This window comes from Danio rerio, chromosome 8, assembly GCF_052040795.2.
Source record: "Danio rerio strain M-AB ecotype USA chromosome 8, GRCz13ab, whole genome shotgun sequence".
Lineage (NCBI taxonomy): Eukaryota > Metazoa > Chordata > Actinopteri > Cypriniformes > Danionidae > Danio > Danio rerio.
The window spans coordinates 50,106,053-50,125,089 of record NC_141028.1 but is presented as its reverse complement, the minus strand read 5'-3'; the positions used below and the strand labels follow the sequence as shown (position 1 = coordinate 50,125,089).

Sequence of the window (19,037 nt, the reverse complement as noted above, 5' to 3'; positions counted from 1 at the left end):
CGTTCTGCTGGGCTCAGGCGATGAGAGAAAAAGGCACAAGGATGCACCTTCCCATCCTTGGGGGACCGCTGAGATAGGACCGCGCCTACCCCAACATCAGAAGCATCAACCTCGACAATAAATTGTTGTTCAGGATCTGGAATAGAAAGGACAGGAGCAGAGATGAAACGGGACTTAAGAACATCAAAGGCCTCCTGAGCCTGTGTATTCCACCTGAACATAACTTTAGTGGAGGTGAGAGCCGTTAAGGGTGCAGCAACTGACTAAAGTTCCTGATGAAGCGCCTATAGAAATTGGCGAAACCCAGGAAACGCTGCAGAGCCTTGCGGGTGTTGGGGACTGGCCACTTGGCAACGGCCCTTACCTTAGCAATATCAGGTTTTATTCCCTCAGCCGAGATGACATACCCCAGGAATGTAACCGACTTCGTGTGGAACTCGCACTTCTCCGCCTTAACAAAGAGTTGGTTTTCTAATAGTCGTTGGAGGACCTGACGTACATGATGAGTGTGTGCCTGTAAAGAGGATGAAAAAATGAGAATATCATCCAGGTACACAAAGACAAACTTGTTTACCATGTCTCTCAGCACGTCGTTGACCAGGGCCTGGAAGACAGCTGGGGCGTTGGTCAGACCAAAAGGTAAGACAAGATATTCGAAGTGTCCCGTAGGGGTATTAAAGGCTGTCTTCCACTCATCTCCCTCACGGATGCGCACCAAGTGGTAAGCGTTACGGAGGTCTAACTTGGTAAAGACCTGGGCTCCCTGCAACAACTCAAAGGCAGAAGACATAAGAGGTAAGGGGTACCTGTTTTTAATTGTGATGTCATTCAGCCCTCTGTAGTCGATACATGGACGCAGGGAGCCATCCTTCTTCTTAACAAAGAAGAACCCTGCACCCGCAGGTGATGATGAGGGACGGATGAGACCAGTACTAAGTGATTCCTGAATATACCTGTCCATAGCCTCTCTTTCTGGACCAGAAAGGGAATATAAGCGACCCTTGGGCGGAAAAGTGCCTGGGAGGAGGTCAATGGCACAGTCATATGGTCGATGAGGAGGAAGAGATCCGGCCCGAGCTCTGCTAAAGACCTGGCGAAGACCATGGTACTCAACCGGGACCTTTGTTACATCAACAGTCTCCTCCTGCAACACAGAACACAAAGAACCAGGAGACAAGGCAGAACCCAAACAAGAAGCAAGACAAGACTGACTCCAGGCCAACACAGAATTTCCGGACCAATCAACGTGAGGATTGTGCCGTACCAGCCAGGGATGCCCCAAGACAATAGGGGAACCTGGTGAATCAAGAAGGTACAGTTCAATGTCCTCACGGTGATTGCCGGAAACAACAAGACTTACACGAGGGGTGATGTGGGTAATGGTAGAGATGAGCTGACCCGCTAACGACCAGACAGAAATAGGAGAAGGGAGGGGGATGGCGGGGATACCCCACTGCTTGGCAGTGAGACAGTCCAGGAAATTGCCTTCGGCCCCGGAGTCGAGCAAGGCAGAGCAGGAGTTGAGGGATCCTTCATGTTGTATGGTGACAGGCAATAGGGTGCGAGACAGAGGGGAATTCAGACAGGGGGAGGCGCCCACCAGGATTCCCCGGTTTACTGATGGGCCCTGGCTTTTAAAGGACACTTGATGGCAAAGTGCCCTGGTTTGCCACAGTAGAGACACACGCCACGGGCTAGGCGGTCCCTCTTCTCCTGAGGCGTGAGGTGCATACGTCCCATCTGCATGGGCTCAGGATCGGAAGAGGGAGGAGTAGAGGAGGCTTGTTGGGGGAAGATGTCATCAGCCCTCCAGGAAGAATGGACAGACCGCCACTGGCGGCGGCGGCGAAGGCGCCCCTCAACACGTAGAGCTAAGTCAATAAGAGTCTCCAGGTGGCGAGGAAGCTCATGAGAGGCGATCTCATCCTGGATCTCCTCATTCAGACCCTCAAAAAATCTGGATCGGAGAGCCCCTTCATTCCAGTCACAGGTGGCCGCTAAAGTATTAAACACGATAGAATAGTCGGTGACAGAACGGCCCTCCTGGGTCAGTCGTGCCAACCTGGCAGCCGCCTCATCTCCCTGTGCGGACCGGTCAAAGAGCTTAATCATTTCGTCCTTAAAATCATCAAAAAAACGGCAGAAGGGTGCCCTAGCATCCCAGACTGCAGTGCCCCACTCACGTGCTCTCCCAGTGAGCAGGGTCAGGACATATGCCACTCTGGAGGCCTCGGTGGCATAACGGCGGGGTTGCAGGGCAAAAACAAGGCCACACTGCGATAAAAAGGCCCGACAGGAACTGGGATCTCCATCATACGGAGGTGGATTGTTGGCATGGGGCTCTGGATCGTGGTGGTGGGTGGCGATAGGTGGAGCAACCTGCCTGGGTCCTGCAGCTTCATGCTGGAGTGATTCAATTCGTGCGTTGAGCTCGACCACTTGGGCAGTGAGCATCTCCAACTCTCTGGAGGTGGTGGTGAGCTGGGTGGCATGTTGACCCAGGAGTGCACCCTGCTGGGCAAGTGCAGTTCGCACTTGATCCGTGCCTGCTGAATCCATTCTGACCTTATCGTTCTGTCAGGAAAGAGAATGAGAGGATTCAAGTGCAGGTCAAAAAAAACAATTTTATTAATCTTGCTGACTGGGCAATAACAAAAAACCTCCAGCAGGTGGAGCTGGGGAACCCACAGAGGGATGAAAAATCCAGGCAAAAAATAAAGAAAAAAATAAGAAAACCAAGGATGGCCTCTAGAGGGCAGACGGCAGTCTCAAGCACCAGTAAAAAGGGGTAAAGCAAAAGAAAACTAAATGCAATACCAATCGTCCCAATAGGAGGCGCACGGCAAACCAAGCCGTCACTAGATAGTCAATGCAAAAGAAAATGAAAGCAAAATAAAACTGCTTCAGCGAGAGGCGCACGGCAATCCAAGCCGTCAGTCAGCAAGGGGTTTATTCTGCGATGCTGGCAACCAGGACGAGAGGGAGCAGGAGGAGAGAAAGTCGGCTGGAGAGGAGATCGCTGGTGGGCGTTAATGCGGAACTGGAGCAGGAAGTGCCGAGAGGTGAGGAGAAACACAGCTGATCTACAGCAGGAACGGTCTGACTGGGGAGAAAGAAAAAGTAAAATCCAAAATCCAAAACAACAGTTAAAGACTGGCACTGGAGCCTAAACAGTAACGAGACGAGACGAGACTGGACGAGATCATGAAACAGGATCGTAAGGTAAGACACGCGAACGATAAGGTACAGGAAAGTGAGAACAAGAGGAATAAATAGGGAGACTAATGAAGGAAAACTACAGACAGGTGTGAATGAACTAATGATCTAATGCGTAGAATGACAAGTGGGTGGGGTGAGACAGCAGAGCGCATGGCGATCTGTCAAAATAACGCCATGTGCGCTGAGAAAACAAAACAAATGAATGTGACGACAACATGCAGGTGACAGACCATGACAGCAGTTGCATAAATAAACTAAGTTTTGACTAAACAGCTTGACAACTTTTGTAATGGCTACTTTGTGTATTAAATATTATTGTTTAAGAAATAATACTGTAAATAATAATATTTAATAGTGTATTTACAACTAAATGGTCTGGAAATGGTCTGTGTGTTAGTGCTGAAAGATTTTGAATAAGCACCAAATGCGAAATAAACTAATGAAATTTTTCAAAATTTAAAGTAATGTTTGATTATTTTTAGGATTAACCCTTTAAATGCACAATAAATGGTTTCAAGAGGGTCGAAAATGTCACGATTTGGAAATTATGAAAAAAGGATTGACCTGAAAGATAAATGTCGTATCATATTCAGATTATCACTCTCAAAATCTTATAATACTCCGCATAACAGAACCTGATTTTAGCAAATGCAACTGTGACGGGGCCTCTCTTGGGCTCATTGAAGACCAGACAAGCTGCAACATTTCGTTCTGGGAGTAGATGAGCATGTCATCTGTGTAGACTATGGCCAACTTGTGAAGTTACTCACAAGACCTCAGCTTATTCATTACCATTAAAATTAAACGTTTCCAGCAGAATATGACACTTTAAAAAACTCCATCAGCACTGGTAACTATGAAAAACACGACTAGCACTAATAGTGTACTCCACACTTTACACTGACATTTGAAGGATAACCTGACCTTAAAGACTGAAGTAAGAACGCTGAAAAAAACATCAGATTTTAGCCCAAAAGAGTTTTTTTTTTCCTAAATTAAAGCAAAACTTTATAATATTGTGTTAATGAATTAATTAGTGTGTGTTGCACTACTGGAGTGAAGGTTAACCAGTCCACACAGTTCATGCAGCTATAATCTTTATTATCTTTTATTAATAAACTATGTACAATATTTACACGTTGGCTCCATGTCTCTTGGATGAAGGTCTCTCAGCGACGTGGTCTCTTCTGGTCACAGCGCGTGTCTGGTGGAGATAGGGAGCGGGTTCCCGGACCGAAGATGCCGCACCTGCTGAGGACGAGGAGGGCAAAGGCTTGGACTGGCAGGAGAAGGACGGCCTCTTTCTCTTCTCAGCAGCTTAGGCCTCACTGAACAGATCGAGCGCAAACACACACAAGCAGACATCATGTGAGATTTGGACATGTGGCTATGCCAAGTACAGTTTACTCACGCGTCTATGATGGGAATGACGTATCTGCCGCTGCCGTCTATCATGACTCCCTTTCGGTTTGGGTCGTCCACCTCCAACAGGAAGCTGCGGGGAATCTCTGTGCTCTTCCGGATGCGCTTGTGCGGAGCAGAGCCGCTGCCCTGTGAATTGAGGAGTGACAGTCAAACTCTGAGCAAACAATCTGACTGATGAGGACAAGGGCTCAAGTTCACAGCAATCGTGAGCTTGGAAACCCAGTTACCACATTAGTGGGGCAGTGCCTAATGTGGTGTCCCGGGATCCCAAGCAGCTTCATGGCCTCACTAGTGAATATCAGAACCATGAGAATCAGCTCAGACATTTCTCACAAAAGAAAACCTGTCAGTATCTGAACGCTCACCTGCTGGAGTAGTAGCACAGGCTGGACTGGTACATCACCGCTTTCAGCTTGTCCTCCTCTGATGCCTTTGCCTCAGCCAGATTCTCAGTCTGTTTTACAGGCATTTGCACATTTGAATCTTTTCACCCTCAACCCTTCAAACAATCTCAAATCTCCCTAAGAAGCTGAGTGTGTGTGTGTGTGTGTGTGTGTGTGTGTGTGTGTGTGTGTGTGTGTGCGTATATTGTGTGCTTTACATTGCGTTTTGCTATTGTGCTATTCATTTGTTCAATACCTTCAATAACTGCTCCAGTAAGAGGAGTGAAGGATCACCTCTTGGTGAAGATTCACCCCATCGTCCAGCTTGATGTCTGCAAAACAGGAGCTTGTGTGACTAAAACACCAGGGACAGACCAGGAGTCTTCATATAACATCTAACAGAGGGCACCACGTGACGCAGGTGCTGAAGAACTTCCGGCAATACATATTTTTTTCTTATTAATAATAGTAAAAAAATTAAGATAAATAATGATTAAAAAATAAATAGCAGAACAGTTGACCATAACTCTATATGAATAACACAGCCGCGTTTTCTTTTACACGAACAATTCAGGCCTTCGCAAAGAAGACTTGGGTGAGTCGATGATTCAGTGATTGGTTCATCTGTCCGTTCATCCGTTCATTGGCTGAATGAGTCGCTCAATGCTTTACTCAAATAAAGCGGCCTCTTGCTGCCACCAGTACTTTGACACTTTTTAAAGCACTTTCAAATGCAAGTTAATCTCTGTTTAATAAAAATGGTTTAAAACTCCTCAAGCTCATGATTTTCTTTATGCATTCGTCATTTTAAATGTAAATGTATTAGTACTTGCTTTTGATTCCCATTAAAACACTTTTTTAAATATAAATAATTATAATTAGCATTGATTGGACAACATAAAATGATTGTTCAAAAACAAACAAACAAAAAAATAATGTACAATTCATGTGTACAGCATTAGCACAAAACTATAGATTTTTGAATGGATTCTGATATCAAACAAAAAATTAAACAAACAAATAGAAAAAAACCCCAGTGACATTTTAGCATAAACACATATACTTAGCCTAGATTAAATAAATTAATAAATAAGTAAATAAATAAAATGATGAGGACAAGCCACGGCTAATTAGCATCAATTGATTTTCTGCTCAGATTTCTATTTCTAGTATATTTAAAATTAATTTTGATGTTAAGATTAAATTTTTTGTAAATTTTCATATTCCAGGAGCTGTTCAAGCCTTAATTTAAAAATTTTAACATTTTTTCTTCTTAAAATGAACAAGTTATGGCGTTACGGTGGTGCAGTGGGTAGCATGATTGCCTCACAGCAAGAAGGTCAGGACCCTGGGCTGGGTCAGTTGGCATTTCTGTGTAGAGTTTGCAGTTTTCCCCTTGTTCGCGAGAGTTTCCTCTGTGTGCTCAGGTTCACCCCACAAGTCCGAACACATGCACTATAGATGAATTGGGTAAGCTAAATTGACCATAGTGTATGTGTGTAAAAGAGTGTGTATGGGGGTTTACCTGTCATGGGTTGCAGCTGGAAGGGCATTCGCTGTGTAAAACATATGCTGGATAAGTTAGCGGTTCATTCCGCTGGGGCGACCCCAGATTGATAAAGGGACTAAGCCGAAAAGAAAATGAATGAATGAATGAATAAGTTATAAAAAGTGGTATTTTTAAACTTCAAACACTCATTGAATTTATGCCCTTTCTATAAATGTACTGTTGTAGTTCCCCTCAAACTACTAGCTATATTACTGCTATACTATTACTTTTTATTATTAAATTTCATTCGAACCATGTAAAATTATAACAAGCACTGTGATTATGCATTGCACTGAAGTAAGCTGTAATCCCTTGGCTGCAGTCCAGTCATAATGTGACAAATAAATCAACAAAACATTACATATATTATTAGTTGTACACTATCCAAGCCATAGGAAACAATAAAAATAATGACCCGTTGGGCAAGATCATGTCAGTGTAACCGAGTTAAATTAGGACATCATTTCAGTTTTGATTAAATCACAGTTCTAATGTGTTCTTTGCCTCAAATAGATCAGTTTTGTAGACATATTATAAACATGTTCCTTACATTTCATGTATCATGTAATTCTATTGATCTGCAATGTAAAATTATATTGCCTTCACAAACAACACTACTGGAGAATACAGGCAAAATTAATGCTTTTGAAAACGGAACTCCACAGTTCAGTTAATTAAATATTTTTTTTAGTTTGCTCTTAAGTTTCCTTGCCTGTCACTTACATATCTTTTTGCTATTAAATGAGTAAAATCCACTGGATTGACGGGCTTGATAGTTTAAAGTTTTTTATTTAGGCAGAGCATGGTTAATTTATATATCAAATAATGTTGCAGAACATTGACCTTTCCCATTGGGTATTAAAAATAGATACCACTTCACTGTACTTAAATTACACAATGTCATGGGCCATGCAGGTTTTTTGTAATCAACCCTTTTAAACACATTTTTAATATTCCACAAGCAATAAGTTTTACTTTATGAAAATTTTGATAAGTGTGAAACTACAAAGAAAAGGAAAAACTCAAGCATGAGTTTATACACATCAACAGGCTTTGAGCATTTTCAAATATGCAAAGAACACACAACAATGCACAGTACAAAACATTCATGGATCAAAAGAATGAATGACTCACCAAACAATTATAACACAAAACAAAGTTTTCATAATGACCTCCCAATATTAATAAACAATCTCTTAAAGATCTCTCAAGGCTTTGAATGGTAAGATGGAACACTGGGTGTCTGAAACCACATTAAGGGGCACCCTACAGTAAATATAATCTTTAAAAATAACAGCTAAATATGTTAAAAAGCCCAAAATACAAGTCCATGATTAAACTTAAGTTTAAAGTCCTCCACAAAATTGTGAAAAAGAATAAATGATTATAAAAGTCTAAATACAATGAATACAAATACAATGTTACAGTATACACCTGACTGCATGTCACCTTCAGATACAATAAGAGCTCGAATTAACATGTAGATTGTTAAGATCAAGGACATTTCCTTCGCAAAACAGTTGTAGATTCTTTGGAATGTTGATCAAATAAATGTTGAAGCATTAATATTGCCCACAGTTATTAGTAAAGATACAAGTAACTGAATCTCTACAAGATTATGGCTTGGCTTCATAAGAGATTTCATCTTGTTTCTTGCTCCGCAGCTGAAAAGGGGTTTTTAAAAATCAAATGTAATTAAAAAGAAAATCATGTCAATGAAAAATCAATTCTTATAAAAAAATAAAATTATATATATATATATATATATATATATATATATATATATATATATATATATATATATATATATAATATAAATAAAAAGATTACATTAATAAATTTATTTATAAACAACACATATTTATCTATTTATTATGTAAATACTTATATATTATTATACATTTATATATCTTTTTTATATGTACAATAATTTTTATTAATGTATATTAAATGTTAAGTGAGATTGCACTTACTTGAAGCTGGAAAATATACACTTTGATGAGAAGTACTGGAGCTCAGACCTGAATAAGAGTTTGACCATGTTAAATGTAAACTTTGAATGATTTTCTGAGACGTTTTTTCTGTGTTACTAATATTTTATCACTATTTATATTTTTTTCCACATTTTTAAATATATTATACCTTTAAAACTAATTTCTATAAACTAATTACTTTAGTCTTTGCCATGATGACAGTTCATAATATTTTTCTTCTTATTTACCAAGATACTAGTATTCAGCTTAAAGAGCAAAAACTATAAAGCAATAAAGACATAATATAGTTTTTTTGTTATTAGGTATAGTTAAGAGATTAAAGTAATTAGGCAAGTCATTGGATAATAGTGTGTTTTTATATATATTGAAGAGTTCAGATGCAAAGACCTCTAAAAGCCATCTGAAATGTTCTCCTAAAATTGAATCCGCCGTTAATGTGTTTATGTTCAGTTATTTCTATTTAAAGGCAATTAAAATAACTCATCTTTTGACTATAAAAGTAAAATTACATAGCCTATACACACAGGAGTTAGAGAAAAATGCTAACTAAGAAAATATCAAATGGCTTTTAAAGGTTTTGCATCTAAAGTCTTCATATATATATATATATATATATATATATATATATATATATATATATATATATATATATATATATTATATATATATATATACACACACACACACACACACACACACACACACACACACACACACACGCACACACACACACACACAGTTGAAGTCTGAATTATTAGCCCCCTTTTAATTTTTTTTTTATATATTTATACATAATATATTTATATATAATATATATATACTTTTTTATATATTTTCCAAATGATGTTTAACAGAACAAGGACATTTGTCTAATAATATTTTGTCACGGTATGTCTGATAATATTTTTTGTTCTGGAGAAAGTCTTATTTGTTTTATTTTGGCTAGAATAAAAGCAGATTTTAATTTTTTAAACACCATTTTAAGGATGAAATTGTTAGCCCCTTTAAGCAATTTTTTTTTTCTGACTGTCTACAGAACAAACCATCATTATACAATAACTTACCTAACTACCCTAACCTGCCTTAACCTAATTCACCTAGTTAAGCCTTTAAATGTCACTTTAAGCTGTATAGAAGTGTCTTGAAAAATATCAAATATTATTTACTGTCATCATGACAAAGATAAAATAAATCAGTTATTAGAAATTACTTAATAAAACTTTTATGTTCAGAAATGTGTTTAAAAATTCTTCTCTCTGATAAACATAAATTGGAAAAAATAAACAGAGGGGCTAATAATTCAAGGGGGCTAATAATTCTGACTTTAACTATATTAGGAGGTAAATCTAATCTCTAAGCATTTTAGGATTATTTTATTTAATATTTACCAGCAGCTCGTCTTTTTCTCCACACGATAAGTGCAGTTGTGATGACAGACATACACAACACCAGCCCACCGATCACTGTACTCAAACTAAGGAATCCTGGGTCACATTCAAACTCATCTGAATCTGTAATAAAAACACACAAAAAAAAAGAGTATACTTTAAAAAGTCACCTGCAAAATCCACTTTTTGAACAGACATGTATGTTAGAATTATGTACACAGACATCAAGGAATAAGAAAAATCCATTCGGTATATTCAAGTTTTTATTTTTATTTTTTAAATCTTAACTATAAAGCCGCAAGCATAATATTTGATACACAAGTTTCTAAGACCTATATAATATTTGATCAATACTTTGTTTAAAAACCTGTTGCATATGATTTGATACCTGTTTGATACTTGATTTCTCCCCCCTTGTGGATTTTCATGACACTGCAGGCCGTGTAAGGGCTTTTTAAAAAATCTTTTCAAAATGGCTGCTCTCAATAAATTACTCATGATTCTTTTTGGCTAAAATGATTAGCTAATTTCTTATGCTTAAAGTTGTTATTGTAAGAATAAAATTTATATTGCTACTATTTTTATTAATTAAAGGTTTTCTTGATTGAAACAAAGCATATTTACTAAATAATTAATTTATTGTCTTACAAATAAATTGTGTTAAAAAATGCATGTATTAAATTTGATACAACAGGAAAAAGGAGCTTTATTTCCGAACAATCGTGTCACATTATTGTAATGTAATCTATATCATGCCTACTACAATGCAAACACACTGTTTTTGGATGATTAGATTAATATAATTAGTGACTGAAATACCATTTTTAAATTCATTGTGGCTATTTTGTCCAATAATTCATAATTGACAAACTATGTTGATCAATGTATGTGTATTTTTAGATGTCAAAATAATAGAAAAATTAAAGTGTCTTGTAAATTTCATCAGCATATTAGTCTATGGCAATTAAAGTGACAGAAAGAAGTTAGGGGAAGGGATTGACTTCACACAGAAATGCCAACTGACCCAGCTGAGGCTCCAAACAGCGACCTTCTTGCTGTGAGGCAATTGTGCTACCCACTGCACCACTGTGCCATCCACATGTTTATGTGAGTGTTTAATTCAGTTGCATAATGAACTTTTCAATTGCGTTTGTGTGTGTCTGTGTGTATCTACTGTTGCAAAACGGCGGAATAAACTACATCAACTAATCATCTTTGTAAAACTTCCTGGTTCAGTCTTAATGTTGGTATTTCTTGGTCTCTGCTTAATCATTGTCTGAGTCACTCTCAGTCATTGTGCTTGCTGACCAATAAACTTAGGTATCAGAAGTGGACATGTCCAAACTCCATTCTGTTGCGAATATAGCACAGAAAGAACCAACTCATTTGCAAGCTCAAGCCACTTACACAGAAACTGTTTGTTTTTACTTTGACTCAAAAAACATTGACATTTTCAACAGGGTATAATAAAAGATCTGGGTATTTACTAAAACTAATACCTCCCAGACACATTCTAGGGTCACAAAAAAACTTATACAAAATATTGTTCAAATATTGTTAAATTAAGGCATAATATATGTCCTTTAAGATTACTTAAAAAAATTACTCCATTTTTAGTATTAATGTTATGACGGGGGAGTGACAGAGACAATTGGAGGTAAGATCCACAATGCAGGTTTATTAAGTGTCAGGCAAGCAATGATCAAACAAGTGCAAACGGGTATTTGTAGGCAGTCCAGAATCGTAGTCAGTATAACCGGCAACAGGTCGTAAGGCAGGGGGCTAAACAGGATAATAAAGGTAAACAAGGCTAGGGTCTAACACAGAGAAACAAGACAGGGAGAAACGCGTTGTAAAGTAACTGAAACAGATAACAAGACTCAGCAAACAGGATGGGTGAATGAGTGGCTTATGTAGGGTTGCTAATCAGTCTCTGAAAGTCCTCAGGTGTGCGAATGTAATCAAGTTAGATGAGTGAGCAGGCGTGAGTGTCTGGGAGAAGTGCATATATGATTGATATGTAGTCCAGAAGAAGGCGGTAGTGTAGTCCTATTGTTCGTGTGAGAACCAGCAATCTCTGGAGAGCGATCGCTGGTTATGTGACAATTAACATATTTATATTTAATATTTAAAATATTAACATATTTTCTCATCATCAACCACCAAGCACAACCCTTTAAAGGCCAAGTTTGACTATTCCATCAAGATGCTATCTCTTTTAACATCAGTTACTCTCCTAGACATGAAATTATTCTTGGCCAACATGGTCATCTGTTCATGAACCAGTTTTTTCCTAGTATAATGCTGAGCTAAACTATTTGCCTGAATTCGGTCAAACCCATTGTATGTACTAAGCCATAGTCAAACCTTGCTTAACAATAAGCATTAAAAGCCTAAACATCATTCAAACTATCAAAGTTCCCTCCTGTTATAGACTTTAGTAAAAGATTTTTAGAAAAATCAAGGCCACTTAAGTTACCAAATTGCCCGCCATATAACTGTTATATGGGCAGTCATTCACCAGATGTTTTGAAATGTCAGGTTAAGCAAATGTTCATCATCGAACAAAACATAAGTCATCAAGATGTAGAGACTCTAACATCAGAGCAGTCACAGATTGGCCTCAACCTACTATGGTCAAGGACCTCAAGAGATCTATCTGCTTTGCAAACTTCTACAGATGCTTAAATCACAATTACAGTTTGATTGCATCCTCCTAACATCACATTTAAAAGGCAAACCTTCACAACTTAAAAAAACAAAAAAAACAAGAAGCCTAAAAGGGGGGCTAATAAATCTGACCAAATGTATATTTTATTAGCTTTTTTGAATATACCCTTTTTGTTGTTGTTGTTGTTGGTTGGACTATTTATTTGTGATTTTGACTTTTTTATATGCGACCTTCACTTTGATTTCCTAATGATTTGGCATGTTAAACCGTTTTCTCATAAACCTTGTGCAAATGTAACACTGCTTCAGCCTCACACTAATTACAAAGTGCTATAAACCCTAGCAATATTAAAATATGCTTTGTTTTCATAATAGCTTGTTTTTCATTACCAAACTTAAGGTCCAATTTGTTGTCCAGATCAAGGTGTTTCATTGTACAGTTGTACTGATGTCTTTCATGCAGCTCTTCTTTACTAATGATCAAAGTCTTCCTCATCTGGTACGTCCCATCTCCGTTGGGCAGAATCTCCCCTCCTGTGATCTGATCGTCATCCACCGGCTCAGTATCTCTGAACAGGGTCAGGTTAATGTGACGCGGGTAAAAACCAGTAGCCAGACAGCTGATCTGAAGCCCTTGGCAGTCTGGAAGTCTCTTCTTTATGAGTCTGACTCTGGGTTTCACTTTAAAAAGCAATTGAAAAAGTGAACAGCATTAATTTGAGTATTTGCATTAATAATTAATGGATGTAAAGACAAAATGAACATAATGATTGATCATGTTTAAGAAACAATTAATTTTGTTCAGAAATTTGACATATAAATTAAACATATAAACATATGGTCATTACGTTCTGAGAGTAAGAAATTAATGACAATGTATGATTAGCATGAAATAGGGTCTCATTGCTTTGAAATATTCTGATGCATTGTTTAACCTTTTGTTAAACTTAATGTTTAACTAAATTTTGTGTTTGTAAATTAAAATGATTATTCAAAAATAAAATAAAAATAATAAAAAGCTGAAATGTCTTAATTAAAAAATTGAATAATTAATAAGTAAAATTTCTGTTGTCAATGATTTGAGATTTATAGGGATTGTAAGTAGTATTAAATCAAGTAATTAAATTCCTCATTAAGTCATGAAATTACTTTTAATTTCAGACATAGTAATTTAAATTATCTTTCTTTCAACCCAGGCTCATTCTGATCATGTATTCCAATATACAATTCTAGAGAAAGCAAAATGGGTCCCAGGAGCCATGTTTTTTTTTTTTTTTTGCAGTCTTTGTTTTCGCGAACCCGCAAGAGGTCGATGTGAACAGTTTTTCAGATCTCAAATTTTTTCTTGCCAGTGCCATTCGCACCTGCTGTTCTCAAGTAAATCCACCAGAGGCCACTGTAAACTAATTGATTTACTAGCTGACCAACGGACAAAATCCACCACCCTCTGCCTTCCCTAAACCCAACTGATAGTGTTTTCAAAAGCAATCCAGAAAAAGAAAAGGCCTTACTGCAGCCTGATTTTTACCACATTTTCAGATTTTACCACATTCTCTCCCTGTTATTTACTTGTTTATTTTATTTTTTGGCTTTTGTTTTTGTCTGCTTTCTGGAACGGTTCTTCACTGAACTCGAACCCCGTTGTCAAAGTCAATTCCGCTCTGCATCTCAAGTCTGCTGACGTATATGTTGAGCTACCTGACAAACTGGTAACAGTGCAAAAGCTATCCTTCCGGAGGTAAGCAGTCAAAGAAAAGAAATGGTACCACCCTGTAACATTTATTTTAAAGATAAAATGCAGCCATACGTAGCTCTGGCTACATAATTCGCGATTTCCAGAAATGTATATAGAGCTATATTTTCAGAATGACCCTATGTTGCCTTCTTTTGCTGATTTTTTCCCTTTTAAATAATCGATGTAATTAAGGCTGACTCACCTTTTCGCATGACAATTTTCTTTTCTTTTCCCAAAAACCTCCGCAAAGTTTTTATGCAAATAGGATGATAAACATTCTTATACAGAAACGTCACCTGAAGCCATTCCAAATGACTCAGGTTCTTTATTCTCATCCAAGGCAATGTATTTTGCACCGTTCTTGTTGCCACATCAAATGTGAACTCTTCGGTATTTTTTCCATTAAAAGCATCCCATGAAAGGAATAATCCTGGCTCATCATTGTCAAGCAATTCACATCCAGCATGTTTCTGATACACATGTAAACCTAAAAAATTCAAGGAAAGCTATTTTAAAACAAATTAGCTTTTAAATAACACAGGACACGTATAAAGTGTTTTTACTACTGGTCAGAAATGAGAAATTAAAGCTGTTTGAGGAAGACAAATCCTGTAAATGACAAGGCCCATTGATATTAAATGTTAAAGATGCACTGACAAAATTAGTCAATTCAATAAAAACATTCATGAAAAGGAATGCTTCACTCAGTCTTTGTTTTATGAAATTTAAAAGCACAGGCCAATCATTGTACACAGTATGAGCATAAAACAGGCAACAGAGTTGAGACAACAAACAAGCAACAATCAACAAACTATCTAAACAGTCCAAGGGGTCAAAAACATGGGCAATACAATAACAATGGAACTATTTAGAAATGTTGCAGCAGCTAAACAACTCAGCAATTTTGTGACAGAGTGTGTTGAGTATTTATAATTTATGTAATTAGTGATAATGTCCTTGTAATCGATGTGAATTTGAAACTTGAATTGAACTTGAATTTGAATTGTGAGTGCAAGGTTTGATGGGATATGCAGTCTGGAAAGATGATGCAGGTCATGCCCTCATATGACCCCTGCAGGTGCAATCCTGCTAGCAATTACAACAAAGACAGGTTTTTCAAGTTGACAAGTGCAAACCGTCAATCTGGGTGGTCCAGCAGCATGCTAAAATAGCTAACATCCATCTAAAAGAGCTAAGTTGTTGAATTATTTCTTTTTTTCTGGCTGCAGTTTCTCTCCTCATCAAATGTAGACAATTGCTCAGGCAAAATTTATAATTGAATATTGTACTAATTGTGAGTGAATGTTTATGACAGATCTTTTGTACATCAGCAGTTTCTCACTCTGGTCCTTGTACCTCCTGGTGCAAAGCGTTAGTAGAAAGTCCTCAGGGCAAAATGGGGTGTAATACAGATGCTCTTCACTGTGGTCCTTCCCAGAAGGCTTTGAAGTGGTTATGAAACAGATGGCCCTGGGGAGACTACTGACCTGTCATTCTGAGGTCCCAAACTTTAGTTCACAACAAGCACTTGATAATCCAGATGGACAACACTGCCAGGGTAGCATTTACCAACGCAGAGTACAAGTGCTCTAACTCTTGCACATAATCTCTTGCTTTGGACTCAACTGGAGCACATGCCACTGTACACTCTCAGAAAAAAAGGCACACGGTGGTACAAATAATGTTCCTTAAAGAACAGTCTTGTAGCTTTATAAATGTTGTACCTTATATGACACAAAAAAGATCTCTTATGATCCTGTTCTGTACCTTTTAGGGTACAATTGAAATGAAGGTAGACAATTGCTCTCAAAAAAGGGTACTTGAGTGTTGGACTACTCCTTCTTTATTGCAATATCTATGAAAATAAATATTACTGTGAAGGCAAAGGGATTTTATGACTAATTTACATTTTAAAACATGAATCATTATTTAGAAGCATATGTTTAAAGAAACTCAAACATTAATTAGTAAGTTCTATAATACAAAACAACTGGTAAAACAAAAACATATATTTTGTAAACTAAACATTTAAGGCATTTTTAATAAACATTTGGTAAGTATTATCTGATAAATACATTTTCATTATTGATATCCGCACCTTTTTGTGTTTGCTTTCCAAGTGAAGTTTATTCATAAACCAATTTCGAGAGGATCACGTGATTATAATTGAACACAGCTGGTTCTGCATTAGCATGTATAATCCACCAATCAGGCCATTCCTAACCCACTAAAAAGACCCTGGGTTTTTCACTGCAGTCCTCTTAGATTTGAAGAATCGCTCCTTCCACCTCAACCTTTTCACCTTTCCCTCCATAGGGCAGCATAGTGGCCCAGTGGTTAGCACTATTGCCTCACAGCAAGAACGTCATCAGTTCTAGTCATTTATCAGGCTGATTGTCATTTCTTTGCGTAGTTTGCATGTTCTTCCTGGGCTCGCGTGGGTTTCCCCGGGTTCTCCGGTTTCTCCCACATTCCAAAAACTTGCACAACAAGTGAATTGATCAATCTAAATTTAGCACTACAGTCAGTCTCTCATCCTGCAGCATATCTCCTCATAGCATTCATTTTAGTCTTGCTTATAATCAATCAAAATTTTAGTTTCCCATGAAACAAATCATGTCCTTAAAGGTACAAACTGCAATGGTACAAATTAGTTTCTTTGTCTTAAGGTTCAGTTCTGTTCCATAAAAAGGTACTGCCCAGTGACAAGGGTTTGTTCCTTCTTTGGTACAACATTGTAACATAATTTCTAAGAGCGCAGGGAACTTTAGTACCTTTTTTGCTTCTCAAGAATCCTCCCATTGTGCCTTGAACTTTTACCTTGACCAAAGCTCTTCTCAGAGTAGATACAATGTTATGAATTTATAAAGTGTATAATGGGTTTAGAATGTAGAAATCAGAATGTGTTTTATGTTTATTACTGAGTAGAGTTTTTCTGTAAAGACATGTTTAGACGGGCAGAATACTGTTTTTGGCTAAATTTATATAAAAACTGTATAATGTATTATTATTGTTCTAAATGAAGGAGGTATTGAAAGGCAAAACCACCAAACTATTTCAGATTTCACTCAGAATAATCAGAACTGGCTGTGAAATTCGTTTCTGTGCATCTCTAGATAAACTTTGTATTAGTAACATGAAAACATAGGCTTGCACTTACCATCTGTGAGATTCCAGTTGTCCTTAACATAAAATGTTCTGTATTTCAAGAGGTCATGCATATCTCTGAATATAAGAGTATAATTGGTGTCCTTGTACTCTGAATTACTCTGACTGTGAGGGACGGGTTTCTGTGTGATCGAATCATAGTATAACACTTGCAGGTCATCCAGCATGACAACTGCACTGAACTCAGGGAACTGTGTTTGTCCAGCAATGTATGTGCCAAAAACCATCAGTGAGTGAGAACCTGTGGAGAAAAGATTGCTTTCTGTTGACAGGTTCAGACACATATAGCTTTGCTAAACTACATAAAAAACTTAATTTTAATTCATTTTATTATTAAGGTGACGCAGTAGCACAGTAGGTAGTGCTGTCACCTCACAGCAAAAAGGTTGCTGGTTCGAGCCTCGGCTGGGTCAGTTGACGTTTCTGTGTGGAGTTTGCATATTGTCTCTGTTTTCGCAAGGGTTTCTTCCGGGTGCTCCGGTTTCCCCCACAGTCCAAAGACATGCGGTACAGTTTAATTGGATAGGCTAAATTATTTGTAGTGTATGAGTGTGAATGAATGTGTATATGGATGGGTTTCTCAGAGATGGGTTGCAGCTGGAAGGGCATCCGCTACATTAAACCATCAGTGAGTGAGCTGGATAAGTTGGCGGTTCATTCTGCTGTGGCGACCCCAGATTAATAAAGGGACTTAGCCGAAAAGAAAATGAATGAATGAATTTATATTATTAGTTCATAAATTCAGTTCATTAAAGTAAAACCTTACAGAAAAAATGGTTTTAAACCGTCTCCATGTGCGCAAGCGTGTTTGTGTTTGGGCATATGATTAGTCATATCTGATTAATAAATAAATTACCAATCCCAGTTTGATCACTACTAGTTTATATTGTATACCGTGTCACATGTCATTTCATAATCCTACCAACTCTAAATATTAATATAATTAGATTGTTTTCATTAAATAAACAAACAAACACACACACATACATATGTTTATCTGACTATAATAATGATTTAAATTGATTTAAATAAACAAACAGAAAAACTTGTACAGTCAAGAATTTTTAGCTTCAGCTCCAAGCACATGATCACAAAAATACAAAAAGTCATAAAGTGCCTTACCTGCTTTAACAGTTATCAAACATGACAAAAGAAACACAACGGTCGGCATTGTATTCATAATCAAATCCTTTTTACCAGCTCTTGTATATGGTCTTGATGTTGTTTACAAGTTTCAAACTCACATCTGTGACTTTTCTTGTCTTGCCAGTCTTTCCAGTCTTTCCTTCGAAGTGGCTAGTTTTGAGCACTTTGGTTTGAGACAACACATTGATATGGTGGCCATGATTACTCTGAAGTGCTCTTCGGAGAGTGATATATGCCATTCAAAACACACAGCGAGCCACTCTTTCAATACCTCTGAAATCACGTACTGCCCAAGTAGGTATTACTTTTAATTTTCAAAATAATGACCATTTTGAAAGTATGTTCTTCATGAAGATGAGC

At 37.5% G+C, this 19,037-nt stretch overlaps 2 protein-coding genes and 1 long non-coding RNA gene across 3 annotated transcripts in view; 1 reads left to right on the top strand and 2 right to left on the bottom strand.

Moving 5' to 3' along the window:
* mhc2d8.45b1 (major histocompatibility complex class II d8.45b1) overlaps positions 1 to 19,037 on the top strand; it is a 50,661-nt gene that overhangs the window by 17,308 nt on the left and 14,316 nt on the right. The gene's annotated exons all lie outside the window — the stretch shown is intronic.
* On the bottom strand, positions 4,304 to 5,360 carry LOC147842833 (uncharacterized). Its single transcript, XR_015498669.1, has 4 exons — positions 5,284 to 5,360; positions 5,010 to 5,098; positions 4,631 to 4,770; positions 4,304 to 4,547 (listed from the first exon to the last, which is right to left on the bottom strand). It is a non-coding gene; the product is annotated as an uncharacterized LOC147842833 (long non-coding RNA).
* LOC147842832 (major histocompatibility complex class I-related protein 1) lies at positions 7,346 to 18,781 on the bottom strand. The gene is made up of 7 exons (XM_087264054.1): positions 18,654 to 18,781; positions 17,524 to 17,772; positions 14,566 to 14,850; positions 13,019 to 13,309; positions 9,959 to 10,081; positions 8,550 to 8,597; positions 7,346 to 8,240 (listed from the first exon to the last, which is right to left on the bottom strand). The coding sequence occupies exons 1-7, from the start codon at positions 18,709 to 18,711 to the stop codon at positions 8,218 to 8,220; spliced, it is 1,077 nt and encodes a 358-aa protein (XP_087120180.1). The 5' UTR covers positions 18,712 to 18,781; the 3' UTR covers positions 7,346 to 8,217.